The sequence below is a fragment of the Lagopus leucura genome, unplaced genomic scaffold (genome assembly GCF_019238085.1).
Source record: "Lagopus leucura isolate 7727_CA_CO unplaced genomic scaffold, USGS_WTPT01 Super-Scaffold_100052, whole genome shotgun sequence".
Lineage (NCBI taxonomy): Eukaryota > Metazoa > Chordata > Aves > Galliformes > Phasianidae > Lagopus > Lagopus leucura.
Genome location: NW_024962298.1, coordinates 78,839 through 106,683, shown reverse-complemented (window position 1 = coordinate 106,683; position 27,845 = coordinate 78,839). Strand labels below are relative to the sequence as shown.

At 49.9% G+C, this 27,845-nt stretch overlaps 1 protein-coding gene across 5 annotated transcripts; it reads right to left on the bottom strand.

Annotated features, from left to right (window-relative positions):
- Window positions 1–259: 259 nt before the first annotated feature.
- LOC122187837 (mucosa-associated lymphoid tissue lymphoma translocation protein 1-like) lies at window positions 260–27,845 on the bottom strand. Of its 5 annotated transcripts, none has more exons than XM_042885667.1 (14): window positions 27,644–27,845; window positions 26,549–26,637; window positions 25,254–25,407; window positions 24,341–24,561; window positions 23,010–23,106; window positions 19,828–19,854; window positions 18,823–19,026; window positions 13,913–14,090; window positions 10,487–10,561; window positions 9,744–9,871; window positions 9,344–9,475; window positions 9,061–9,212; window positions 4,591–4,716; window positions 260–3,286 (listed from the first exon to the last, which is right to left on the bottom strand). In XM_042885667.1, exons 1-14 carry the CDS (start codon window positions 27,828–27,830, stop codon window positions 2,969–2,971), a joined length of 2,088 nt encoding a protein of 695 aa, XP_042741601.1. In that variant the 5' UTR covers window positions 27,831–27,845; the 3' UTR covers window positions 260–2,968. The 5 variants fall into 5 exon arrangements, with proteins under 5 accessions (XP_042741601.1, XP_042741602.1, XP_042741604.1 ...); XM_042885668.1 differs by having other exon boundaries at window positions 1,387–3,286; window positions 24,383–24,561; XM_042885670.1 differs by lacking the exon at window positions 26,549–26,637 and adding an exon at window positions 25,715–25,833 and having other exon boundaries at window positions 1,387–3,286; window positions 27,625–27,691.

The following is a 27,845-nucleotide window of genomic DNA, read 5'->3' as shown; positions in this document are numbered from 1 at the left end:
CTCCACCCCCCTGCCACACGCAGGGCCACCAACCTCCACATTTAACACCAGCCCAGGCTGCCCAGGGCCCCGTCCAACCTGGCCTTGAACACCTCCAGGGATGGATGGGGCATCACAGCCTCTCTGGGCAGCTGTTCCAGCACCTCACCACTCTCTCTGTAAAGAATTTCCCCCGACATCCAAAGTTAACTGTAGCTGAGTTTTTGTAGTCCCACCTTGCCTGCAGCTGTGCAGCTAATGAAGGAGCCTCAGCCTTCAATGGGTTTTGAGTCCTTCTGGAAGGATCAATCTATTGGGGTGATTTTATTAGAAGTAGCATAAAATAACACACGCCTACCTGCACTGTGTAGCCATTGGATCTGTGCAGGCTTTGACTCCGTGAACAAATGCAGTGAGGTAACATCAAATTTCCAGGTTTCTAAGCTCGGAGGTATCATCCACTACTCTGCCACAGCCATACCACGAGCAGTGTCTGAAAGTGCATTCATGGAGATGGGTGCTCCTTCCTTCCTCTCCCCTCCTGGGAGAGCCCAGGTCCATTGCTGAAGACCAGACATGCATAGCCAAGAAAAGCACAATGATCTTGGATAAGTTGCCCATTCTGTTCTGGCTGACAGAAACACCAATTCAAGGGAACATTACCTGCACTTAACATTTATCCCACCACAGGATTTCCTATGTGAGGTAGGGCAATGAAGGCATGAACACCTTTATCCCCTCCTACAATGAATCCAGGCCCAAGCAGGAGTCACCATCAAGCCTTAGTATCTGGGCAAACAGATGTAGTACTTCTTTGAGGCAAGAGCAAAGTGCTGGCAGACCTGAAGAAGAAACCAACAAAACTCAGCTCCCAGTGTAGACAAAAAGAGGTAGACTGGAAGGATCTTCAGGTTGCAGAGGCAGACTTCTAGCAGAACTGGTGCCAGGGCAGCAGGCTTTTTGCAATTCAGCTTTGCAATCTCAGCAGAAACATAAGAAACTGAGGTACATGGAAATGTGGTGGTAGGGCTGGGTTTGGGTCTCCTGGGAAATGCAGAAATGCTGATGAGAGGACAGGTCCTATTTGGCAGTTGGGAACAGGAAGGAGACCTCCTAAGCCTGGCCCAGCCACCCCAGGGCCACCTTTTGCAGAGGAGATGGATAGTTGACAATGAATGCTGGCATTATTCTATCTACATTTCATCAGACATCATTTCAGCCTAATTAACGTCATCTGATCCATCTTCTAAATCCACACTTCAGTATAGGGTCACTTAAAAGAAACAATCCTCAGACGTAGAAGCCCAGAAGCTAGAGTTCAAAGCATAAAGAACATTAGAATAATATTAAATCACTCCGGCAATTAGGGGAAGAAACAAAAACTATTAACTTAGAGCCACATGAAACTATGCACCAAAAACAACCAGCAGTGTTTTATTTAGAAAAAATACAGTCTTGTTATGAACTAGATTATTAATTGCAGGAGATGACTCCTCACTTGCTGTAAGAGCCAGGGATGTGTTTTGCCCCGCTGGTACAGAAGGGTGTGCACAATCCCTCCCAAATGCCTGCAAACAATTCCTACTGACCTGTCTTAAGTTTCTGCTGGTGTTGACTTAATCTTTGGTTCTCCCTTCAATCAGTTTATTATTTTCTGGTTTGGTTTCCCTATCAGTCCATCTAATTCAAACTACATCCTGTACTTTTTTTTTTTTTTTTGAGCTTTACATTTTTTCCTAGGAGACTTTCTCAACTTCAGCCAGATGGGGCCTCTCTTCTTTCTCCTGGCTCTACTCACTCCAAGAATAAAAGCCTCCTCTGTTCTCTTTGGACTGGCTTCCAGCATTTGTAGGATGGTTTATCTGGAAGGAGCAGTTCATATTTTTCCATGCTGCAATAGACAGTTCCCACTGTGGACAGACACACTGCTGCAGGAGAACCAAAACTTACAAAATATTCACTCCATCCCTCTTTTAGAGCTCAGGAACTTTCCCCACCCCATCACCTTGACTTCTCAAGGAGTCTTTGACCTCCAAGACGTAGGATGGAGATCCCACACCTCAGAGGGGTCACTGGCCTCCTTTACACTGTAGGACTGCCCTCCCCTGCAGCGCTCTGCCGAAACCATTACTCAACAACAGTCAGAGGGGCAGGCAGGGAGGGGACTGCGGCTGCTCAGGCTGGCCCTCCTCACCCACGGCTCTCCCAGGACAGCAGGTTCTCTACAGAAGGCAGTGCTTGGAGTTGCCTGCAGTGAATGCACATTGAGGCAGGCACTCTGGAAAAAATAGTTGCACTAATAATGACTTTTTTTGATGCTTTTCCTTCTCCACCCCGGTCTTTTCCATCCCCTACACATAGGGGATTCTGTGTCAGAGGAACTCAAGACCACACAGGATCTAACTCCATCTTATGCCCCCATATAACAGACTAGAAGGGGCATGCTTGCTTTTACGAGCAAGCAATTTTCTTGCCCCGAGTATAAATACATTCAGTAGAAATACATAAACACATAATTTAAAACCTGCTTTGACACAGGCAGGACTTGCAAACTCTCATGCAACCCCAGGGGAAAGCTTACACACTGACCCAGTCTGATCTGGGTCCCTTGGTCACTCCTTGCATCCCTTGCAGAAGTGGTAACAATCAGCAGTGGTGGGTTTTGAGACGCTGCCTGTGCGGCACTGCAGGACTGTAGTGTTTGTGGGTTTCTCAACACAGTTAATGCCGCAAATCCTGCTTTCAGACACTCGCTTAGCAAACCCTGATTTGCAGAAAGTATCAGCCTGTGCCCTTGACTATAAGCACTGGTGGGTGCCATCTGCCAACACTATGACTTGTCGAGAGGCCAGGTCCTCTGCCAGATGTGACAACGACGCCTTGGTGATGTCTGCAGAAATTTCATTTTGACAGGGTGATCGCTAAGCCTGGAAAGCAGCTCAGTTCTGCTGCGTTAACATCTGAAGGCTGTGCATGCCAGCTCCTGGAGTCAGGGGTGCTCCTGCCCTGGGCCAGCCTGCAGCAGGGCTGAGCAGAGCTCGCTCATGCTGCGCTCATCATTCTCCTCCGGCTCACTGCTGGACTTGGAGGGGCTGCTGCTGGGCAAGCTGCGGCCAGTGCCTGTCCTCAGGGCCCCACTGGGGTCTGCCCGGGCTGGAGCGCTGTCATAGCTGGGCCGGGTGTAGTTCCTTTGGGTGAAAAACTGCCCCAGCAGCAATTTCGGGAGGATTTTCTGCAGGCTTTCACAAGTCCTCTGCTTTGTGCTCAGCTGGGTGTAATGCAAATCCAACTGCAGGACCACATCCGTCTGGAAGGAAAGAACAAAGGACATAAAGTGAATTGGGCAGAAGAGCTGAAGCAGAGGCTTTTGCTCCATTAGAACACTCCGTGGGCTCAGCTGCCATTTTGAAGGCTCATAGCCCCATGCTGTGGTGTGCCAGGGCAGTGCTGCTGCCTCAGGAAGTGAGCTGCTCTGTACATTTATGGCATCTACAGGCCTGAGCCACAGTTTCTGGATTTCAGGACTTGTCCTGAAACCAGGCCACCTCCCTGGAGACCTCACTGAATAGGGCACTGAGAGCACCGAGGCCTTGGGGCACAGGGAATGCCATGACATCCACCCTGGTCATCGTGTCCATCCTTGCCAAAGCCCAGCACTGCACACACAAGAGGAAGGCATGTAAGGGCACAGATGTGAACCATTTAAAGCACATATGCCACAGTACAAAAAAACTGACAGTTTCAAACGGCAGCACTCTGCAAGGATCCATTTGCAGTCCATCTTGTTATATATGGTGAAAGATTTGGAAAATAACGGGCTTGTGGCAGCCACCCCCCTGAGTATGGAGCCTTAGCATGGGGCTGTGCCCAAGATGCCCAGCTGTACAAAGCAGGGAGATGGTTCATGCAGCACAAAGGAGATTTTTCCTACATGCCTGGCCTGCTGCCATATGCTGAAGCACGTATCCTACCCGGCTAATGCTGCTCACTGTAGGCAGATCCACACAGCAGCTCGAGAGCAATGTTCAGGTGTGGAGCCCTGCAGATAAGCATCTGGCAAGACCCACTGGCTGGGTGCGAGAGGAGAAAAAACTAAGGGAGAAACAAGGTGCATGCTGCTATTTGCAGAGAAAGGACTTGCTGGAAGAACCAAGCCAGAGGACCAGTAATAATGCCTCTCATGTGGTCTTTAAATGGTCTTTTTGAAGAGTGCCAAGGGGGCATCTGGCTCAAGCTCAGCAGTACTGCTCTGACAGCAGGAAATAATCCCTTCTGCTGCTCAAGTCCAAGTCCATCTCTCAGGCAATCACAGTGCTTAGTGAGACATCCTTCATCCACAACATTTGGGTTACTCTGACCTCTATGAGGCTGCCACAGGCAAGGAACAGCCTCTCTGGCCAGGCACTGGAAATAAAGGGTGAGGCAAGAGAAAAGCAAGCTTTTGTGCCCACCAACAAGCTCTGCTAACACTGATGTGGGCGTGACGCTGACACCCCAGATGCTGGGCATCTTCTGCACGGAGCCAAGAGTTACATGGTCAGAGGGGGACAGCCAGCAGCAGGGGGAAGTACTGCTTCTGTGAGGCTGCAGGAAACTGTATTTGTACTCTACCTGAATTTTCTGTAGTCCGCAGAGTTGGAAGACGCAGTCCAGCTCCTCGTGCTTGTAAACAGAGGTGAACAGAGAATCCATTTGGTCTGGGTGGCTCTCTTCCAGATTGGCAACATCGTCCACTTCCTAGGTCAGGAAAACAAAAGAAATGTGAGGAAATCTCAGCATCTCCCTGGGCACGGAGACACAGCTGCCCATCAAACATGCTGCTTCTCTACACAGCAGTGCCTGGGGCTGGCCTGTGCTCTTGACACTTGGTCTAGTGGCAATGTGGTGTACTCTAACTGAAGTGCTACAGAACACAAGCAGCAGGAATATAGACTTTACACACTTATCTCAAGTAAATCAGTGGCAAAACCTAGCTGAACACCCTCTGAGGGCAGGAAATTATGGGATTTCCAGTGGTGTAGATGGCAGCAAAAGCCAGTATCACAATGACCTGTAGTGTAAGAGGCCTGTGGAGGAGGGAGTAAGGAGCTTCCCAAAGGCACAGATGGAGGGAGATCTGAGTTGTGCTGGGTAATGAGTTAGCCCCTGCCATTTACAGAACTGTCATTTCCTGCCTAATTACTCAAATTTCTCCAGAACAGTTCCCTCTCACTAAGATCCTCATCAGTAACATTTGCGTCCAGGAACACCCCCTGAACTGCTGCCTGTAGAAGGCCAAAGCAATTTGTTTCTGGCCAGAAGACTACTGGCCGTGGAAGCTAAAATGCTGGATCCTAAACGCTGGGATTTGCAGGCATCAGAATCACCTTTGTCTGCAAGGCTGGAAGAACAGGAGTAAAAGTCATTTATTTCACTGGTGCTGATCCAGCAGGTCCATTGGAGGGAGGCAGGCTGAAGAAAAGCATTTATCACTGTATAAAGCAAAGTCAAATTCCATCTCCCCGCCTGGCAACTTGTTACTGGAAAGAAAAACTGGAAAGCATTTAGGATAGATCAGGGCAGCAAATGGACCTGGCAAAAAAGGGAGGTGGGTGTGCCAACAAAGGGCGGACACAACTCAGAGGGGGGTGGAGCAGCTGTCCTGCACAGGGAGCCTTTGGCCAGCCTGAACTGAAATGGGAGATAGACTGAAACGCAGAGCACTTCCTGCAAACAAACACTGCCCTCTCCTGCCCTCTCCTTGCTTGGCTCATTGCATCAGGTATCTGCTCCAAATCCCAAACGTGGACAGTTATGCTGAGCCCAGTAGCTGGGTTAAACTAAACCTGCAGACAAAACAGAAGCACAAGGGAAGTCATCCTGGATGCCACTGATGCAGAACTTCAGCAGGACGCCTGCAAAAGGGAGCAGAGTGCTCCCACAGCACCCAGCCAGCTCCATCTCACCTGATACTGCTGACCTTGCACTGCAGTATGCACTTAGCTGAGGACAGGATGAGCATGCAGTCAGCACTGCTAGCCTCTGCCAGCAACAGGAAAATGACCAACTCTTTGAGTTAAAGGTGGTGCCTGTACTTCCAGTAGCATTAGGAAGGTGCCTGTTGAAGCTGGGGTTGGGCTGTGTCCCCTTTTTTCTCCTTGCAGGCACTGATGTGCAGTGGATCAGATGACTTCTAAGTGCCTCCTTTTTGTAACTGCATTACCAGCCACTGTGAATCTTCAGAGATTAACATCACAGTTTGGTTCCAGCTAACAGGGCAGGGATGCTCAGATCTGTTCTTGCACAAGCTGCTCTTCTCCTGTGCATCTGTCTATTAGTTTGCAATTGGACTGTGATGCCCTACTTTCATCCCAAGAAAAATTCAACACTATGGGTGTGACTAGCATGAATATAGCAATACTCCATTACGACATAAAACACGGTGCACGGGAAGCCAGGCAGCACCAGGAATCTGGACTGGGTTAATCATGTAGTGTCCCTGAATGGTAGCAAGCCAGTCCCAAGAGCTGAACAGCCCAAAGAGATGTGCTGCATTTCTCTGGCACAGACATTGGAAGGAAACAGTACCAAACTCAGCGCTTCAGCCTCAGCAACACTGAGGAGAGCTCACACAAACCTGGGAGCTCCTGTTTGTAACCTCAGCAGAGTTTTCTGCCCTGCTTTGGTTGCACCAGTGGCTGTGGACAACCACAATGACCCAGCTGTTTCCCCCATTATGCACAGCATAACTACTGCTTACTGCTGTCCACGTCCAGACCTTGCATCTGCTAAGTAACAGCCTTGCCATCAGATTGCATCTTTCTAAAATCCAATCCTGTCTTTCAGCACCCTGCACTGCTGTGCCACTTTACAGGAGCCTGCAGGCATTTATGGACATGGATTAGATCCCCCTGAGACTCCCCTTCTCCAGTCTGAAGTCTCAGCTCTCTCAGTCTCTTCATGTAGAAGAGATGCTCCAAGCCCTTCAGCACCTCCATGGCAATTCGTTGGACATTCTCATGTCTCTCTTGCCTGAGTTCAGGTACCTGCCCTGGCTGTCAGGATAGATAGCAGCCTCACAGTGACATCTGCTGGCTTCTTCAGCACTTGAGGGTGCATCCTATCAGGTTCCACAGACCTGTGTATGTCTGAGATCAATTAGGAGTTCCCAGCGCACTCACGCAGGCCTCCCTCTGCCTTTGCCTGCTTTCCTGTTCACTGGGATATCTGAGTCAAGAGGGGGATCCTTGAAAACAAACCAGCTCTCCTCGACCTCTCATCTCTCCAGGGCTGACACAAAAAAAACCCAAAAAACAAAAAAAATACCTCTTGAAATCAGTGACCTTCAAGATGGAAATCTGGGCAAGGACTGACCTCATCTCAAGGAATCAATTAAAGTCTTGACATGTGTGGTTCAAAGCTCCTTTGTTGACAGCAACTTGTTACCCACATGCATCTGCACAGGGATGTGGTGGAGTCACTGTCCCTGGAGGTGTTCAAGAGCTGTGAATATGCGGCATGAGGGACATGGTTTAGTGGCTATGGTGGGGATGGAGTTGATAGTTGGACTAGATGAGGTCTTTTCCAAACTCAGTGATTCTACAAAAATGGGAGGGATGTGACTGGGGAGGACATTAGGTCAAACAGCTCCGGAGCAAATGACTTGACTTCAAAATAAGGAGATCCAACACAGAAAGCAGACATTTGGACAGCACAGATTAAAAAATGGGGGTGCCTTAGATCTCCGTGTAATTTAGTTCAACTTATATCCTAAAACAGTCTTTCTCTCTGAGTACAGTCTGCCAAATGAAAATGCAAGATGAGGGATGGAAGAGAACGCCAGCACTACAAAATTAAAGAAAATGGATCAATGCTAGAAAACACCACTGTGATTCCCTCTGACAAGCCTTACTGCAAGCCCAGGCTCCTCACTTTTGTAGGCAGAACATGGCAAATGCAAAAAATGCCATTTCCTCAACCAAATATCTCCCCGGGCTCATTCCACAGGGCTTAAAACATACAGGAGCCAGACGCCCTCCTACAGACACCCTTGCATCTCTGAATTGGTCCCAAAGATGCGCGGGGTAGCCCTGCTGCAGGCGTCTAATGGGGCAGACCAATTGCAACCCAGAGCCAGGATGTGCTGCCATGTCAGCACACACCACTGGAGGTCAGTGTGGGCCATCACCGCTGGGGAAAAGGACAAGGACGGCGGATCGATCCCACCTGCTCTCCTGGGTCCCTTTTCGGTCTGCCCCGAGTTTCTCCTGTGCCAGCCCTGCATGCAGAAGCAAGCCTATGGGTCCCCCCTTCCCTACAAGCGCTGCCGTGGAGTGGATATGCGCACACATGCACACAATTTTCATGCATGTTAAGGAGCTCACAATGAGAAATGAAGAAATGATGCTTTGGCTTGGTGGCAGGTAGGATCGGGCTCCCAACCTCTGCTGGACGCACTGCTCCATGCCAGTGACAATAAGGGATCTGAGGGCAGCACCCCTCCACCAGCAACAAGGGCAGAAAGACCCAGTGACAGTCATGCTATCCTTCAGCAAAGGGACTACACAAAACGAGGAAGACTGTTAGCAAAAATGAGCAGCAAAAAGGGTTAAATCCTAAGAGATCCACCTAAGAGGCCACCAGAGCTCTTACAGGAAAGATTCATGGAAGCTGATATGGCTCAACACAGAACAAGTGCAGAGGATGTATTGTTTCATGGAGCTATTTTATAACAGTGGGTTAAAACAGCATTATTCAAGAATCAGATCTGCTTCCAAACACAGAAAACAGACAGGCTTTTCATCTCTATCAGATTAAATGCAATAATTCAATCAGGCAGGCCAGAAAGAAGCCTGAGAAATAACTGGTTAAAGGCTCTGAAACCAGTGCTAAATCCATTTCATAATGCGTTACAAGCCAGGCAGGCCACCGAGACATGGAGGGAGCATTTATAAGGCACAGAGCACTTGCAGAAAGGCAGCATTAAGAGTGGAGGGGATCCTTTTGCAGGTTCAGCCCTCAGGCTCACTATAATCCCCCTCCTTTTGCTGCTGCAGGGAGAACCGAGGGGAAGGGCCCAGCATCCCCCCACAAAGGACTCACAGTGGGCTGGCGGAGCATGAGCTGCGCATCAGTGAGGAGGGCCGGGAGGTGCTGCAGCCTGGCGCAGACAGACAGCACGTTGGAGAACAGCCGGTGGAAGCGAAGCTCTGCCTGCACCCCACAGGGGAACGTCACTGTTTCGCTTGGAGGCTCTGCAAGGGAAGGCAGAGCAGGGTGAGAGGTGAGGGTCCCGCTGCCACCTCCCTGCCGGGTGGAGCCAGTCAGGGGCACGGGGTCCCTCTGCTCCCTCCTGCCTTGCCTGGCTGCTCCCCACACAGCTCACCGTGGCCGCATCCCCAGCGCTCTGTGGCTGCTCCTGTGGGGCAGATGGGGTCCGTCAGGGAACGGGCTTCCTTCAGAGTGTGCTTGATCTCCATCACCTGCTTCCCAGTGACCACGGGATCCCGGCCAAGGTCTGGAGGAGACATTTTAGAGGCACAAGTGTCACTCCGGGTTCCTTATTTACCATCCTGCCTTTCAGAGCCTACATCAACATACTGGTCCATGCTGCCAGGTCACTGAAACCTTGCATGGAGTACAGCCTGCATCTTCATTTCTGGGGAGGAAGAATGGGGGTGCTCATCTTCCCTCTCTCCCTTGCTAGGATTTGGATTCTGCCAATATTTTTTCTCATCCCTGCTAGGGAAATACATTTCCAGCTCGGGTACAAACCACTCCTTTACCTTCTAATACATCCTCCAGCATGTGTGTAACTTTCTTCTCCTGCAAAATATGTTTCTTCAAATATTTCATGAAGATCCCAGAGCTGAACTGCCCATCCTGCAACTCATAGGCTTCTGCATCTTCACTCCTGCAAGGGGAATGACTTGTCTTTACCTTTCTGAGATGGGAGGAAGTCCTGGGAGTGAGTCAGGGCTTGCTGACTCTATTCAGGCTGTGCCAGCTGAGCGTGAATTAGCCTCTCATGCAACGGTGCAAAGTGCTTGATATTAGCTCAGAAGGTGAGAAGGGAATAGGATGGGAAAAAAGTAGAGAAAGGGGTCAGAGGAGGAGAGCACTGCCTCTTTTGCCAGCCTCAGTGGGCGACAGCAGCTGAACAGCCTAAAGAACTAGAGTTGGAGCAGTAAGCTCATCTTCATCTCAGGAGGTTCCAGATGTCATGCTTGTGGCACACATACGTTGGGAATCAGGTTCAGGCCTGGGAAAGGAGATGACAGGACAGGAGCTGATGTCACCTTCACAAGTACCCTATAACTGATGAACAGCTGCCACTGGCAATATTAGGAGGAAGAAAAGAAGTGTCTGAATGGGAAATACTAGAGATAAAAGGGTGAGAGATGGAGGAAAAATGAAGGAAACATGAGAAAGGCATTCTGAAGCCTCTGAAAGTCTGCAAGAATAAAACTATGGAAATAGCCAGTATTTTTTCCTGTGTCATAGTGTGGGCACAGCAAAGCACACTTACGTGGCATAGCCATAAACAGTATTGCCCCAGGGCTCCAGCGGCTGTACCTGGGAGAGGGCACACTCTGGGTTGTACCTGTAAGAGGAGATGAAGATACCAATCAGTACTGAGAGCATTTATCAGAGCATGCCTGCAGTGCAGAGCCAGTGTGCTCCATGAAATTCACCTCCTGTGGATGAAAGTAAGAACAGCCTTCATATAAAAAATAAACGCTCGCGTTGTAGGGCAGCAACAGACTAAAGCCAGGAATCCCAAGAACACAAAACCAGGGAGAAATGAACAGTTAGGGCCACCTCTGACCTATTTGCATCAGTGGTCTGCTCTACGCAGCATATGAACCTAGAGCTGCGGGTGCAACCTTGCCTCCCGTCTCCTGAGGCTAATTTTTCACAAATTCAAGGGACTGGGAGGTGCGCACAGAAGCACAGCTTGTGGCTACAGTTTGTCTGCCTGTCCCAAAGCTCTGGGGTGCCCCACAGCTCTCTTTTAGCCCATGGACATACCTTGTGCCCCAGGAAATCAAAGCTGACACACGGCCAGATGGGATCAGTATATGCAATTACATCTCAGAGCTCAATATTGGTTTTGACACCCTTGTCTAGATCTAACTCAGTGAGCACCTAGATGGTGACCTGTTATTTCCAAGGTTGGGTGTATCACGAGTGACAGTCCTGGTTTCCACTAAAGCAGATGTCATGGTAACATTAATGACAAGCCTTGCCTAGGAGCAAATCCGACTCCAGACAGACCTGAGAACATGGGGACTGGTTGCCTCCGAGGTAGGAGACCTACACCAGTAATATGGATAAGTTCCTGATCGCAAACAGAAAAGAGCACAGAGATGGTGTTACTCAGTGCTATTCAATTCTAGAATAGCTTGCTGGAACTGAAGTTGGCACACTAAGAAGAGCAGAAGGGATCACTGCATTGCCAGCACCCAGAAAGTTACCTACTACTGGTGCAACAGTCTGGAGAAGATGTTTAATGGCAGCATTAATCTGGCTTGTGTAAATTTTCTAAAGATCATGAGAAGAGAAAATGTTGGAAAGGAGACATGCATCTAAATATGAACAGTAAACAGAGAGATTTATCTGCCCCTTAGATGTTCCTAAATGAACACAGAAATCTGGGATTCCAGGTCCAAGAAGAAATGAGAGCTCAGATCCCCAAATAAGCTGAGGTACTGTTGTCTGCACACCAGAAACAGTGATCTGAGGCTGCACAGACAGAGGCTGGTGCAAATCTTTTGTGATGGCACCAGTAAAGCCATCATGCATGCAGTGAAAATACTGGCCGCAGTCCCTGCCCTAGAAGAAGACAAAGTTCAGCAGGGCGTTTCCAGACCATGACCAAAGGCAGGGAGATGTCTGATATCAGAGAGCATGGCAAAGCTCCAGTAAAGGTTCACTCATACTGCATTCAGACTGAATTAATGCAATTCAGTTCTCATCTACATCCCAGACAGAAGATGGTGTCCTTTTCCTGCCCTAAGCAGCACAACCAGAAGCCCTCATAAATCAGGAATTCCTGGAAGAGGCAATCGCATCCTCCCAAAATCAGCACATGAATTACTGGGTTACACGCGAGCTCCATGTCCCTGATTCCTCCTGCGCTGAAGCTGAACATCTGCTACCACTTGGCAAATGAGCCAGGCCTTTCTCATCTCCTTGGTATTTCTGATGCCAACATATGGGGCGAAGAGATACTTGGTGTGAAATCCTTCTCAGCACACACTGCTCCTCCTGGTCCATGCATGGCTGGGCAAGCCATGGAAACAACCATCTGCAATTCACAACAGCAATTTAACAAAAAGGGCATTTGGAAAGGAGGCCCCAGGAGTCCTGTTTTACTGGGTGTTGTGAACACACACAACTATGAAATCCAAAGGCTTTGCTGAGCTGAAGCAGTGACTTCTTGAGAAAAACAAGCCCAAGCAGGGAGCTTCCACAGCCATCCGCTGTGTGCCCAGTGATAACACCTACTGCACAAAGTGCTGTGCTTGCTGTGGGAAAGGGGAGGGAAAAAGTGTGAGACTGGGGGAGGAAGAGAGAAGAACAGCCACATAACATCAGAGCAGCTCTCACATCACACCCTGCTCCCAAAGTGCAGTAAAATTCACTGAGCAGATAAATGGCCAGCAACATCAAGGAAGGAGGTATCAGCTCCAAACCATTTCATAGATTGTCGCTGTTCATGTCAGAATTCCCAGGGAGCCTCCATGTAGCAAAGCTGCCTCCCCATCACATTCTGCCCTGCTATTTTCAGGTGCAACATTTGACATCTGGACAAGTTCCTGGGCTAACCTCTGCCACCAGATCTGGCAGGAGCCGTGCTGATGATTCAGCAGCCCTGCTCAGCAAGGGCTCTCAGCAGCCTTGGGACAGGGAACCAAAGCTCTCTCCTCCATGCAGCAGCAGTGAGCTGCACAGTGATGTTTTGCTATGAGGCATTTGGGGCAGGTATCAAAGGACAGTGAGCTCCATCACTGTTGACAGTTCAGAGCTGCAGAAGGCAGGGTGACTCTCAGTGCAACTTAGAATAGCTTGTAAGCTATTCAAAGCTAGTGTTCCCACCTCTGCAGCTAAAAGATACCGAAGAGTCTTTGATGGGCCTGACAGCTCTTTCAAGGCAGCGGTATCAAAAGTTGTCCTTCCATTGCTCAGTGCAGAACCACAGAAAGAAGAGGGAAAATTTTCTTCCTTCAGCCTCCAGATTCTTCCTGTCCTGTAAGGAGGGCAGGAAGCCCCTCTCAGGAGCCCCAAATAAAAGAAACAGTGACAACTTCTACTGGATAAGCCTAACTACATCTACTGAAACTGGGCAACTAGTAATTTTCTGCAGCTCACAAGCTCGCAGGATGGAAATCTGCAGGTCAAGGGAGAATGATGGGCTTTCCACACTGAGAGAGGAACAGCTGATCCTGCCCTCAGCAGCAGCCTTGGTCCCACTTCACAGTGTAACTTCAGAAGCCTTTAGAGAAGTCAAACCAAGTAGCATAACTTGAAATATTTTTCCTGTCGTGTTGCACTCTTCTCACTGAGATGGAAACAAAAACACAGACAACACTCCAGGAGACCTGCTCAAATAGCCTGCACTTGGCAGGCTTTTTCATCTCCCTTCTCCCTAGCACATCTCAAGCAGGATCTGATGCTTACAACGCTGTATCTAACACGTGACCAACTGGGCTTCCCAGGACATCCTGCAAAACCTGACAGCCTTGCTGATTTCATAACACAGACGTATAACCTTTCAGAGAGACCTTGCCAGTGCAACAGAGGACGTGCTCTTGAAAATCCATAAGAACGTCTCACGTAGCTGTGCAGGAACCCATTGCTGAAGGGAGGATGAAGCTGGCAGCTGTTTTCCCAACCCCTTGAAATGCCATGCACTGCCTGTCCCGGTGAGGAAGAGGAAAGAGCACCCTACCATTTCCTGCAGGTGTCCAGCAGGATCAGGTTCAGGGCCGTCTGCTGCTGCTGCATCTTCTGAAGGATCCTCTGCACGCTGATGCAGTTCTCAGGGGTGTACAGTTGTGGAGCATCAACAGGGACCATGTAGTTCCTCCCCAGGTGTTCATACCCGTGCCCGGCATAGTAGAATATAGCTGGGAACATGGAGAGGAGAAGATGAGTCATGATGCAAGCTTGCAGGTCTGCAGCCAGCTCTCCACAGCCATCTCCCACCTCCTGCCCTGTAGGGGGACTGGCTTGGGACACACTAGCAGCACTTCCAGGCAGACAACTTGAGCTACCCTGACCTCAAAGACCTGACTTTCTTCAAATCCATGCCCTTCAGTGGAGCAGCCATGAGAGGCTCTCTTGTATTTGTGGTTTCCAGCAGCTCTTTAAGAGACACCAAAGTCACCAAGGTTTATATGTTCGCTAACCCGTAATCATTTGTGCAACAACATCCAGGCTTGGCATCTGCCAGTCTGAATATCACCTTTGAACAAGTATTTGGCAAAAAAAAATGATCTCTTTGCAAGAACGTGACAATAGACAAAGCATTTCACCTCGACCAACAGTACTTTAACAACCTTTTAAGGAAGAAGCTTCTCAGCTACCTAGTTCAGGACAGACTCATGCAGGCTCAGATGATGGGAAATATTCTTTGGATTTCAAAGGTCTGCTAGTATTTATACATCTATGAGACAGTGAAAAATGAGACTGAGAAAAACAGAGAGAGATGAGAGATGTCCAGAACATGTGGACTGTGTCCTTCAAAACCTCCAAACAGATACCAGCCCTGTAAAGGGGGAGAAGAGACAGACTCATCCAGGTGTCAGTGGCAAGTCCAATGTCGATTTGGTTTAGGAGCACAAAACATAACAGTGGTTTCTAACTTTACAAGAGACAGCAACATGGGAACACCCACGCTGGAAAGCCAGCACAGACGAGCACGGCAAAGCTAGCGCTTCTCCAACCCTACACACGTGTTCAGTGAAGGGCTCTCCTCCCGCACGAGAATCCCTAGGTGGGCTGTAGCTTTCCAAAAACAAGCTGTGAGTTGGTTTCCCAGCACTGACAGAACTGCTTGGGGGATGCTGCTGAAAGACAACTTGAGGAACTGAAATCTGTTAAAAATAGCTCTGTGAGGTGATGCAAGCAGTTGCACTACCGCAATTAAGGTATAGAGAAGAATGAGAGGTCAGAAATGAGAACAAAAGACTATAAGGCAGAAGTAGAAGACATTCTTAAGTCAGATTCACTGCCAAAGCCCATGCTTCACTGAATAATCTCTCCTTTATTTTCTTCACTCTTCCTGGCCCTGCAGTTTGCAAGAAACTCACTTTGATCTCTGCTGCTGGAAGGGATGCAGTGAATGGGACAGGATCTGAAGGACTGAAAGCATGACCTCATCCCATGGAGTGAAACCATGACCTCATAGTAAATGAGGGCTAAAGTCATCTTCAGTTTCCGTTCTCAGGGGACAATGGAAAGTTACTCAAATGGCTGTTTTCACGGGTGCCCACAAGGTTTGGGTTCCTCTTCTTAGGGATCAACAGCCAGAAACAGAGGGCTCAGATTTGCACAAGTTTAAAACTTTCATAACTAGCAAATCAAAGCCACAAAAGCTCTGAAAATATAAGAGTATAACATGGGAAGAATTGTGGAAAAATCAGATACAGCTCTTTCAAGTTTGGACCCTAAAGTAGTCAAGCATTTCTGGCTTTTGTCTCTCTGACACCATTTCTGTACTTATAATGGAGTTGATGACATCCTATGCCTAACAACATCACTGACACTTGGAAAGAACTGAAGTATGACAGAAAAACCCACAGAGAATCATAAAGTTATCAAATCTCCTAACTTTGGAGGCCTTGCTTTGTACCTTTGAATGCTCCCTGCGCTATTTAAGCTCAGTGACTGGAGTTCAAACAGAAAGACAGGAACTTCACATGAGCTGAACAACTTCACTGCAAATCTCTTCTGGACTGAATTGCTCTTCCTGAACAGGAATGTCAACATTTTGCCCAGAGGGGAAAAGGCATTTTGTTTTTTTTTTTCCGAGTTACATTTCAACACACTGCCCACATCTTATGAGTCAAAAACTGCTGATCAGAGACAAGCTTCCGAGTACCAAATTAAAAAGGGGAAGCTCCAGGCACTGCTTATAACACAGGAAATGTCAACATGCAGCTTAATTAACCCATGACAGCATGTTCCTCCTATTTCCCTTGTAAGCTTTTGCTTTTGTTGCATTTCCGACATTTTTGACTCGGGACTTTTTAGGACACTTGAAATAACAGCTGGGGAGATTTCTTGTTTGTCTGAGGGCTGCATAATTAGATTATTCAGGGGATGTTTGGGTCCTTCAAAATGCACTGTACCTTTTGTAAGAAGAGAGCTGGAGAAAAAACAGATGAGCCACTACAGTGAATCACAGAAGCCCTTGGATCACCTCAAACATCCAGGCACGCAATACCATTCTGCCTGAAATTAAACCTTGGTTTTTTTGCTCTGGGCTTGAGTAACCTGTGATGAGGTTGAATAACAAAAAGCACAAAGTCCTGCACTCAGACAGGTTAACACCAGGCAACATTTTGTCTGGGGTTTAGCTCTGGTTGAACAGTGATGCTAGAGATAAGGAAAACACAGCAGCAACCCCCTAAAGATGAGCCAGCACCTGGGAACAGAGCTACCTTAGGAGACACCTTAGGGACTGGCAGAGGAAGGGAAGTTGTCAGCACCACCACTGACCCTAAGGAGACCCCACTTATGTCCTACGTCCAGTTTTAGGGACTTCAGTTCAAGAAGCAAGAAAAAGGCCAGTAGAAACTATTCAGTTATTGGGCTCCAGGGCCTGGAAGAAGGGGCTGGGCTGGGCAGGTGATGTGGAGGTGAAGGGGGGCGGGGTCTAATAACAGCCTACAGCTGCTGGAAGGGCAATTAGGCAATTAACGAGACAACAAAGCCCAACTCTCTTCATCAGCAAAGGCCATAAGACATGGGGCAACACGCTGCTGTCTCACCATCATCTGTGTGATCTATGTCAAAACTGTCTCTCTCAGTCAGCTTTAGGTGTTTATCCAGGAGCTACTGCCTTGAAAAAAAGTGATATACAGTGTTTAGAAGGAGTTGCTGGCTTCCTCTAAACATGTATTTCTAATAAAAAGACAAGTTAATTTCCAGGATGTGTGCTTCACCTATTTTTTTCAATCTTATGCAAAGAAAACAAGTGAAAAAATGCAAGAAGATGGATCAGTGAGAGGCAGCATCATTCAGAAGACCTGGGGCAATCAGCAGGCAGGACAGACCCAACACTCCACCCTAAGTCTGGATGCCACCCAATTACAGCAAACATCTTCCACTTGATCACAGTGTGGGGACTGGCCCATGCCAAGGTTCACTGCCTCCGAAGAACAGACTGCTCAGCTTAGAAAGCTGTAAAGAAAACCACTATTTGAGGCAGGCTATGCCAAGCAAACACTTGAGGCTTATCAGGGTTTGGTAGCTCAGCTGTTTATGTTTTCCTTGCCAGTGCACATAATCAATTTTGCCAGGAAGGATCAATGGCCACAAAAACAGAAAAGTACTGGAAGTTTAAATAAGGCATGACAGCATGAATGGTTTCCCATTTCCCAATCTTTTTCCTCTCCACTGCTTATGAAAACAGGGGAATTACCATGGAAAAAAACCCCATTTGGTCTTCGGGCACTACACATACAAGGCAGGAGCGGCAGTGCCTTACACAGACGTGGAAAAAGCACAGCATCTCCCCAGGGAATACTCTGGCTCAGGAGAGGAGACAAAACCTGAGACACAAGGGGATTTCAGAGAGCAACCAGAAAAGGAATCTGCAAGTGAAGTCACAGGACTACGCTGCTGTCAGATGACATAGGGCTGGAGCAGCAATCTCTGCCTGCTGCCTTTCCCTGCCAACTCAGCCTCCCTGGGTGAGTCAGTGCCTCTGGGAATGAAGGAGCTTTGCAGTGTTTCACTCGGGGCCTCATCTCTATCCATTACACAACTCCTAACCTCACAGCAAGCACTGAAATTGGCCCTAATGCTGACTTTTGCTGCCTCAATCCCTTGGTACACCAGTGAGCTGAGAGGGTGCTGAAGATAAGCACTGCTCAAAGCAGGCTGTGCCTCATGCTGATGTTTCAAAGCATAAAAAAAAGCCTACCAAAACCCAGCAAACATCTGCCAGGTGTTTTTGGAGTATCCATCATGCTGGAAGAATCTCAGAAATCCCAAGGAAGCTACTTTCATCACAAAAATCTGGACACCTGCTTTAAGACCCACAAGATTGGCTCTTTGGTTTTGTGTTTACGGAACACTTCCCCAGGAAGTTAAACCACAAAAGCCACCTGTCTGCAGCTGGGAATATGCGCTTCTGCAAAAAGCCTGTCATCAGGACTGAGAAATAAGGAAATTTTGGCCAACTGTAGCCAATCAGAGATCAAAAGGAGCTTCTGGCCCGACAAAGGAGTGTGTGGGGCAATCCACAACCAACCTCCTAAATTCTGTCATCTAAGAAAAAATGTAAACACCCTCTCCCACTCACCATCAGAAGCACTGGCTTCCCAAAACCCAAGCACAAAACCATGCTAAACGAGTCAGAGGTTAGCCACATGATGGAGAAAAACCTTCTTTGCCTGCATGTAACCTGGCCCAAATTGAATGGTGTTTACCTGGGATTTCTGCCAAGGCTGGCACCACTGCAGACTGTGCTGCAGGGATACCCTAACCCACATGAAGAAAAGTGGGTTAGCAGAGCCCCTAATTTATTTATTATTGTTATTTTAATACAATAGCTGTTAGGGAAATTGCCAAATCTCTGCTCCTCCCTTTCTCTGACTGCTGCCACCTGTATGTAAACTGCTGCCTTACCATAGACTCCTTTCTCCAGGAGCTGTAGGAACCGACTGACTGCTGCCACCATCTCAGCCTTGTTCAGGTCCAGGAGAGAGACAACTTGGAAGCCCAGCTGCTTCAGAAGAAGACTCAGCTCAAACACATCCGTGACGGGAGCCATCAGGTTTGGATGATGCTGGTAATGGTTGTTGCCCACTAAAAGGGCTAGCTTGCCTGTAGCTAACAAAAACAAGTGACAAAGTTGTAAGTGCTCAGCAGGTAGCAAGGTCTAACTTCCTTTGGTTGGCACGAGGACAGGGGAAATCCTTTCTCACTTTTAGGAAGGAAGGTTAGACATGTCACAAGCCTGCAGTGTCCTCCAGAAAGCCCTCAGCTTTTTCAACACTTGAATAAAACACACAAGGCATCGTTTTGAAAGAAAAACCTGAAAAGTTTCCACTTGGGAACCAAAACTCCAGGAGCAGCGGAGGATCAGTGCTACTGAGGATTTCTGGCACAGGTCCTGTCATGTCTGTCTCACATACTGGTGGTGCCTGGGAGAGGAAAGCTCTGAGCTATCTTCAGAAGTAACTTTCCCCAAGGGAGAAAGGAAAGAAACTCCATCTCCTGCTTTCATTTTAACCCCCAGATATCCCTGTGGGAAAATCAGATTCATGGGTTTCAGCAGCTGTGGGAGCAAGGAGCTTTGCTCTAGTCCAAGGAGGTATTTCAAAGAAGGAAAAGGTGTTGTGCAAAGCAGATTTCATTGTCATTTGGCAGGTGTGGAGGCCGAGGTTGGGTTACTCATTAGGAATAATCTTTCTCCACATGGTGAGACAGACGAGGTCTTGGCAGGGGACAAGACTCATCCTGTGCCTTACAGATCCGATCCAGAAAGCAAAGAGCCTGTGGCAGCAGCATTGTCATAAAAGCTTGAAATGGCCTGGGCAGGAAAAACACATCAACGCCTTCCCCTCCTATCTATTCTGGAGCTTAACTTTTAATTAAGGGAATAATTTCTCAAGAAAAGACAGTACTCACCAAATAACTTCCCAGAGCGACAGGTGTCTGGAAAAGAAAAAGGGGAAGATAAGTCTGTGCCCAGCATGCAGCATCCCTGCGCCAGCTCCCATAGCAGGTCTGGAACCTGTTTCCATGGCCCCTGGCAATGCAAAGCTGCATCACACAGTGCATCTGCATCCCTGCTGCAACTGCAGAAGTAAAACAGGCTGCTCCTCAAGCACGTTTTTTGCCGCTTCCTTGTTAACCCTACAGTCTGCTCATTTGAGGAGTCTATTTGCGTGGGATTTATCTGAAATCCCATTTTGGCAGCAAAGGGGAACAGCAAGTGGTTCGGGATGAAGGTCAGGGCATGCTGGAGAGAAGAGTGACTATGTGCAAGCAGCTGGGAAACAGAGCTGGGAGAAAGGGCAGGCAGGGGAAACAGAATGATTCCACAAAGAAACTCAGTCAACGTAAGCTTCAAAATAGAGAGCTACTCCCTTGAGCAGGAAGGAAGCTGACTGTTTGCTCTTGGTGTGATAATATTCCCAGCACCTACAACACCCTAGTTTGCTTTCTCCTGAATTCCAGCTCAGGAAGGCCACCCCAAACATGGAGTTCACATCCGTGAAGTCCATTAGCTGCCCTGCTGAAGAGCAGCAGGGCATCCATGCAGGAATCCCAGCCCTGAGCATTCCCAGCATGAAGCCCCTGAAAATCATCATTACCACGACAGATATAGATTTTCCTATTAGAAAAACCAATCCAGCCCAGTGAAAAGCCTGAAACTCTACAGGCTTTATATGAAAAAAAGAGTAAGGACATATTTTAATTGTGTAAATCTTACAGGTCTGGAAGACCTTTAGCATCTGAATACACAGTAATGACTGTACTGCTAATTAAAGAATCATAGAACTATGGTTGAAATAAGAAATTAGAAATAAGGTTGGAAAAGACCATCAACACCACGGCCACTAAACCAAGTCCCTCAGTGCCACATCTCCACAGTTCCTGAACACCTCCAGGGATGGTGACTCCACCACTTCCCTGGGCAGCATGTTCAGAGAAGAAATATTTCCCAATACCCAACGTGAGCCTTCCCTGCTGCAATTTAATGCTATTACCTCTCATCCTATCACTGTTACCCAGGAAAAGAGGCTGATCCCCACCTTGCCACAACCTCCTCTCAGGCTGTTGTAGGGAGTGATAAGGTCTCCCCTGAGCCTCCTCCTCTCCAGACACCTGTTCCACTGCCCTCCTCTGGACACGCTTCAGGACCTCAATGTCTTTCTGGCAGTAAGGTGCCCAAATATGAACACTGGGTACACAGCCTCACTGGTGCCAAATGCAGAGGGACAATAACCTCCCTGTTCCTTGGGCTGTGCTATTTCTGATACAAGCCAAGATGCCATTTGCCTTCTTGCCCACCTGGGCACTCCACTGGCACATGTTCACATGGCTCTTGACTAACACCCCCAGATCCTTTTCCTCTGCACAGCTTGCCAGCCACTCTGCCCCAAGCCTGTAGCGATGCACGGGCTTGTAACCAAAGGATCTGGTACGTCGTCTTGTTAAATTTCATCCCATTGGCCTCAGACCCTCAATGCAGTTTGTCCAGATCCCTCTGTAGGGCCTTCCTGCCCTCACACCCATCAGCACTTTCTCCCAATTCGGATTACCACACTTGCATTCAGTCCCACACATGCTGAGTGATCACGTTCAATATGATCTGCTCCATGATCTCCCCCAGACTGAGGTTAGGCTGACAGGCCTACAATTTCCCAAATCCTCTTTCCAACCCATTTAGTAGATGGGAGTCACACTGGCAGTATCCTGTCTTCTGGGAGCTCCCCCGTTGACCAGGATTGCTGAGAGACAGTCCAAAGCAGCTTTATGAGCACTTCCAACAGCTCCTTCAGCACCCTCAGGTGGATCCCATCCAGCCCCATTTGTGACAATCTAGGTGCTGCAGCTCCAGGAATGCCTGGAAAGCCACCAGAACAAACCTGTTTGTGCTTTTCCTGTCTCTGACAGAGCTGCTTGTCTCATTTTCAAGCTATCCAGCCATAACATTTGGAAACCAACCCAGTCTGTTCATGCTGTCTGTTACTCCCAGGCACTGCTTTGCAAGTTGCAATGAGGCAAGGAGAGTACACAGGGCTCTCAGATTATAGAGATCCAATTTGCACCCTGGAGAGATTTTAATGCCAGTGAAAAACATTAGATGAAAAGCTTATGGCATAGAAAATTCTCTAGGTGGAGTAAAGAGTCCACAAAGCTACACTTGTCTCACAGCACTGCAAAGGCACACAGCCAAAGTAGCTGTCACATCAGAGGCAGAGCATGCCCAAGGCTCCCGGGATCCATCTTCTCCCCAGGATCCATCAGGTTGCACAGCACACACAGCATCAGCCCTGGGCTGCCAGCCCGATGGACCTGAACCTCCCAAAATAAACACCATCCTCTCCAGCATGATACATCTGAGCATCTGACCACATCACTTTAACTCGGTGAGGCTGTAAATTCACCTTAATGAAGGACCCTGCTACATCTTGTTGGGGAATCTATTAAATCAGTAACTTGACAGGGCAAGAAAGGCTGCAATGAGCACCTGAGAGCACAGCCTAATGCAGCAGGTTTCCTACAGACTGCAGGACACAGCAGCACTCCAAGCTGCACCACAGTCTGGTGGGCAGACTGCTGGGTTTTTTTTTCCTTTTGCAGATGCCACTTCCCTCACTATTTTTGAACTCTGTTATCAAGGAATCACATTTATCACAGTGCTGCTTGATGCCTGCGTCCCCAGCTCAGGGGTACACGTGCAGCTCTGCTGAGATCATCCAGTATATCCAGGGTGTGAATTAGTGCTCTGAAAGCTGTTCCCACAACAGCTGCTGCAGGACTGCCAGGACACTCCTGTATCTCTTAGAGCTCTGCTCCACTCTCACATTCGGCTCCCTGCAGAAGCAGTCCTTAAAAGCAATGGCTTTCTTTTTTTCTTGTTACTAAGTCTGATCAAGCTGGGGAGGGCTATGCGCTCTAGCTCTTCCAATCCCACAACCCTGACCCAGTTTCCCCTTCACAAACTGAGCCCTAGGATAACATCTCAGTACTTCATCTACCAGCTTGGTATCTCCATGCAAGTTCACTAAAATTGTCTAATTCCCTTTCACACCAGAAGATGATTTGCTGCAAAGCAGACGTGGTTTAGCTCTGCTCACCTATGCGAATGTCCACTGCGTTGGTCCAGTGCTCTCCATGGCTGTTGGAAGCACAGCAGAGATACGTGCCAGAGTCGCTGACTTTGGTGTGGCTGATCTAGACAGATCAAAAGTTAAATTACATTATTTATGGTGACAGCCTTCTTCTGAAGAGCAAAAGTGCTCTGCCCAAATGCTCTCCTTTCTTTATCCACCAGCCCTGAAACTGTGTCACAGCCATACTCTGCCCTAGAAGCTACACAAGCAGGACAGCACGTGGCCAACACCAGAAGGTTCCCAATTTTCCTCCTGGATGACATTTTCTAGATTTCTATCATGTAGTATGTTTCCCATCTGTATCCAACCCTCCTGAAGGAGCTCAAGAACCCCAGCAGTGCTGGCTTGCAAAAAACTTCTGTGGTTCTCCAGCCCAGACTCCTACTCAGAGAGGAACTAAAGCCACAACTGTGTCAAGTCAGCTGCAGCTGTCAAGACAAGTCTTGAAAATCTCTGATGACAGAGATCTCACTGCCTCTCTGGGTACATACTCCACAGCTGTACCATCCACCCGCAAAGGAAGAACCTTTTCCTAGTCATCAGGCTGGGAAAAGAGCTGTTTGAGACCATGGTCCCTCATAACACCATCTGAGAAGAGCTTGGCTCTCTTGCCCTTATTGCCCTTCAAGTGATATACCAGGAAGAAATCTGCCTTTCTTGCAACAAGAAGACGACAGTGCTGACTTGCACTCAGCCAATGAACCACCATAAAATCAGACCTTTTGCTGACTCCATGACTCTCTCCTGCTGTGAATAACTGCTTTTCCTTCTAGCTTTCCTGCAGGCACACACCATTCCCGCAGCTTCATCACTCCACAACACCTTGCACATTTATACAATAGTTCTTCTTGTGCTGCTACAAGAAGGTACGAGAGGCCTGCTGAGAGCCCTTAATGCTGGCACATCTGTGAATCTCTTATTTCCTAGAGAAACATCCACAGCTTTTAAAGAAGCCCATAAAATGTATTCCCTCTTCAACCCCAGTTCTTCGGTCAGGGCTATCAAAGCAACAGGGGGGATCTGTGCAGTGCAGGGAAATGTCTGAGCACAATGCTCTTCCTCCAGGGCTGAAGAGAGGGGGAAGACAGGCAAGGAGAGACAGCTTTCTGCTGGCATTCACCTGATCACGCAGATCAAAGCATTCCTGAGCCTATGCACACAGATAAGAGCTAGACTGAAGGACTGTGTCATCCTCATATTGAGGATGACAACAGCATAAAATTTTCAGCAGTCTGTCCAAGGCTTCTGAAGCTCTCCCATGCACACCATCCCATTGGGCTTCCCTCATCACCCACCTCAGTAGCCAAAGTTTCTGAACCATCCTGAGGTAATGTTACCCAGAGTTTTTTTTTCTTCTGGTGTTCCAGCAGGTTCCCGTTTCGGTACCACTGGTAGCTGGGGGCTGGGACCCCAACGGCAGCACACTGCAGCTGTAGTGGTTTCCCAACTTCCACCTTCTGCTCAGTGGGGTTGAGGATGATGACTGGTTCTCCTTGCCAGAGCTGAGGGAGCAGTCCTGTGAAGCAGAGGCAAAGAATTAGTACTCCCTTTGTGAGGACAGAAAACAATATTTCTTTTTTTTCTGTGCAGTCCATGTGCTTTGATAGAGAAGTAAACTTTTTCCACCCACACCAGGAGATGCCATTCCACAGGATGGCTGTGCTCACAGTGTCACCAATACATCTTTCTGCCCCAGGAGCAGAGAATCCTTGAGAGCAATACATGACAGCATATGACACAACAAAGCACTGCCTCTTGCTTCCCGGTCCCAAAGGTGCCTCGACTCCTGTCGATGGTCACTCTTTCCTGCTAAGGGTGCAGCCAACACGCTGAGGTCAGGCACACCCTAAGTTACTTTGCCCAGCTTTGAAATAGCCAGACTGCCTCATCCAGACCCTCTGCCCTATGCAAACACCTAGCAGCAAACACCCAGTATAACTTCCCTCTAGTAAACCCACAGTGAGTGGTCAGCAGGGCAAGAGGGTAAATACAAGCTGGGGTTACCAGGATCATGACAGGGACCTGAAATACCTGGAGCACAGTCACAGTGGTTTTGCTTAGATCCACATCACTGGAGCAGTTCTCCTATATAATGACTTGAGCTCGGAGGACACAATGCCTCAGAAACCACAAAGGACCACTGCTGTGATATCCAGCAATGTCTGTGCAAAGCAGAGAACAGAGCAAAGCTAGAAGACATGTTTGTACCTCCGGCAACGCGTGGATGAACCTCCACCTTCACCCAGTCAGAGAAGATCACATTTCTGTAGAGGTCGTTAATTCTGCAAGTGTAGAGTTGGGTCTGCTGTGCAGTGATGGGCAAGTCTTGCTTGGTGGCACCAGGAATCTGGTAGCGGACAGACTACAGAGAAAACACAGGCAGTAGGCAGCAAGTTCCCCCGTCACTGCTGGTAGCAGAAGGCACCAGCAAGCCCCTTTAAAGGCAGGACAAGCTGGAATCCCTGGTTGTGTCACCTCCTCATAAGGATATGGGGAGAAAGAACCAATGGAAACCCTTGGCAAGCACATCTGTACTACCACATCTCCTCTATTCTCTTCCAGCCTCCCGCTGCCCACCTGCACTGCTAACAGAGGGCCAACTCACCTCACTGCAGGGCACGGAGCTGGCCCAATGCAATGAGGAAAGTCACCCTTGCTCACAACATTACCTGGCACTGACAAAACCACTGGTACTGCAGTGAGGTGTGGGCCTCGGCTCTGCAGTGCAGAGCGAAGGAGTACCCAACAGGAACGGAGACAGAGACCGGCTGCTCGGTGATCACAATGGCTGTTGGGAAACAGGCGTGGGTTTGCAACACAAGCAAGGAGATGGACACCGCTGGAGTGGCACTGAACGGGTCACAAAAGCATAGAACCATGAAGGTTGGAAAAGACCTCGAAGATCATCTGGTCCAACCATCCACCTACCACCAATATCTCCCACTGAACCACGTCTCTAAGTACTACATCTCCATGGTTCTTGAGCATCTCCAGGGATGGTGACCCCACCACCTCCCCGGGCGGCCTGTTCCAATGCACCACTGTTCTTTCAGAGAATATGTTTTTCCTAATATCCAACCTGAACCTCCCCTGGTGCAACCTATGGCCATCACCTCTCATCCTCTCACTTGGGAGCAGAGGCCAACCCCCACCTCACCACAACCTCCCTTCAGGGAGTTACAGAGAGCGATGAGGTCTCCCCCGACCCTCCTCCACACTGACCCATCCCAGCTCCCCATAACACTTGTGCTTCAGACCCCTCACAGCTTCGTCACCCTTCCCTGGACACTCCGCAGGTCCTCGATGTCCTTCTGGCAGTGAGGTGACCAACACTGATCACAGCACTGGAGTACATCGGCACGAGCACACACATCCCCGCTCGGGGTCGGGTCGTTCCTGCTCCTTCCGCGCATCACCGCCGCCGATGCGCCAGGCTCGCCTCCCGCACGGCCCGCCGAGAGCCGCCGAGCACCACGACAGCCAAGCAGCCCGCCCCGGCTCACCTGTCTGCATCGCTCTACCGGCGCTCCGGCCGCCGTGCCTCGCTCGCCCCGGCCGCCCTCAGCCGGCGGCTCCCGGCCCCGCCGAGCACCTGCGGAGAAGAAAGCGGCGGCCGGGGATCGCGAGGAGCCCCCGGCCCGCCCAGGCCCCGGACAGCGTGGCGGAGCCCGAGCCGCCCGCTCTTCCCGCTCCCTCGGCGGCCGCCCCTGGCCGGGCCGCGCCGCGGTGCGGGGCTCTCACCTGGCGGCAGCGGAGGCGGCCGCGGGCCGCCATGGTCGCCAGCGGGGAGCCGCCGTCCTCGGGGGGCAGCGCCGGGCTCCGGCTTCCCGGGAGCCCGCGGGCCCTGCGGAGAGGCGGAGGCGCTCACCGGGGCTCGCCCGGCCGCGAGCCCCGAGCTCTTCCGGCTCGTCCCCGGGGCCTCTCGGACGTCTCCCCCTCGGGCCCGGGGACGGCCCCCGGACTCACCTGCCGTCGGCCCCGCCGCCCGGGGAAGGCCCCGCGGGCGCTCGGCGCCGCGCTTCCGTGCCGCCGGGCCCGCCCCGTCGCCCCGCTCCGAAAGCGAAACAGCGCGGCGACTCCGCCCGGGGCCGGGGCTGGCTGCGCGGCCGGGGAGGGCCTGCTCCGCGGGGCTCCGGCGTGCCCGCGCCTGCCGCTGCCCTGAGCGTCGCCGGCCCCGTGCCCGCGGGTATCCGTAACGCGGCCCGACGGCGGCCTCAGCCCTGTCCCCACGGCTGTTCCGAGCGCTGCCCCCGTGCTGTCCCTACCTCATCCCCTCAAGGGTCATTGCTCCATGCCCGCGGCTGTCCTCACGGTCACCTCCGTGGCTGTCCTCACCTCATCCCCACAGCCATCCTCACCCCCGTGCTCATAAGCATCCTCACCGCTATCTCCATGGGTGTCCTCACCCCATCCCTGCGCGTGTCCTCATTCTCATACCCACAGGAGTCCTGACCGGTGTCCCTGTGGGTGCCCCCACACATCCCCACGACCACCCTTGCTCTCATGCCCATCCCCACAGCCACCCTCCTCCCCATCCCCACAGCCACCCTCCTCCCCATCCCTTCCCTTCATTCCTCACCTTCAGCCTCATCGCTCACCTCTGTCAACAGGGCTGAAGCTCCAAGGCTCATGGTGGAGCCCCAGCTGTGTTGTCCCCTTTCCTTTAGCTGGGAGAAGTAAGGTGAGCACCACCCGAGGTAATGACAACCTGTCAGGCTGCTTCCGCTGAGAAATCCCCTGCCAGCTGGGCCAGGCATCACGAGGGCTGCAGGGGAAGTGGCTCATGGCCAGCCCGCCCCA

What these genes read in the sequence shown, in the direction of transcription:
- LOC122187837 (XM_042885667.1), bottom strand. Translation starts at nt 27,830, where the DNA reads ATGAGCCACTTCCCCTGCAGCCCTCGTGATGCCTGGCCCAGCTGGCAG. An exon ending in CAGAAACTTTGGCTACTGAG is followed by an intron (nt 23,107 to 24,340) that starts GTGGGTGATGAG and finishes TGATCTGTCTAG; the next exon opens with ATCAGCCACACCAAAGTCAG. An exon ending in TCGCTCTGGGAAGTTATTTG is followed by an intron (nt 19,027 to 19,827) that starts GTGAGTACTGTC and finishes TGTTTTTGTTAG; the next exon opens with CTACAGGCAAGCTAGCCCTT.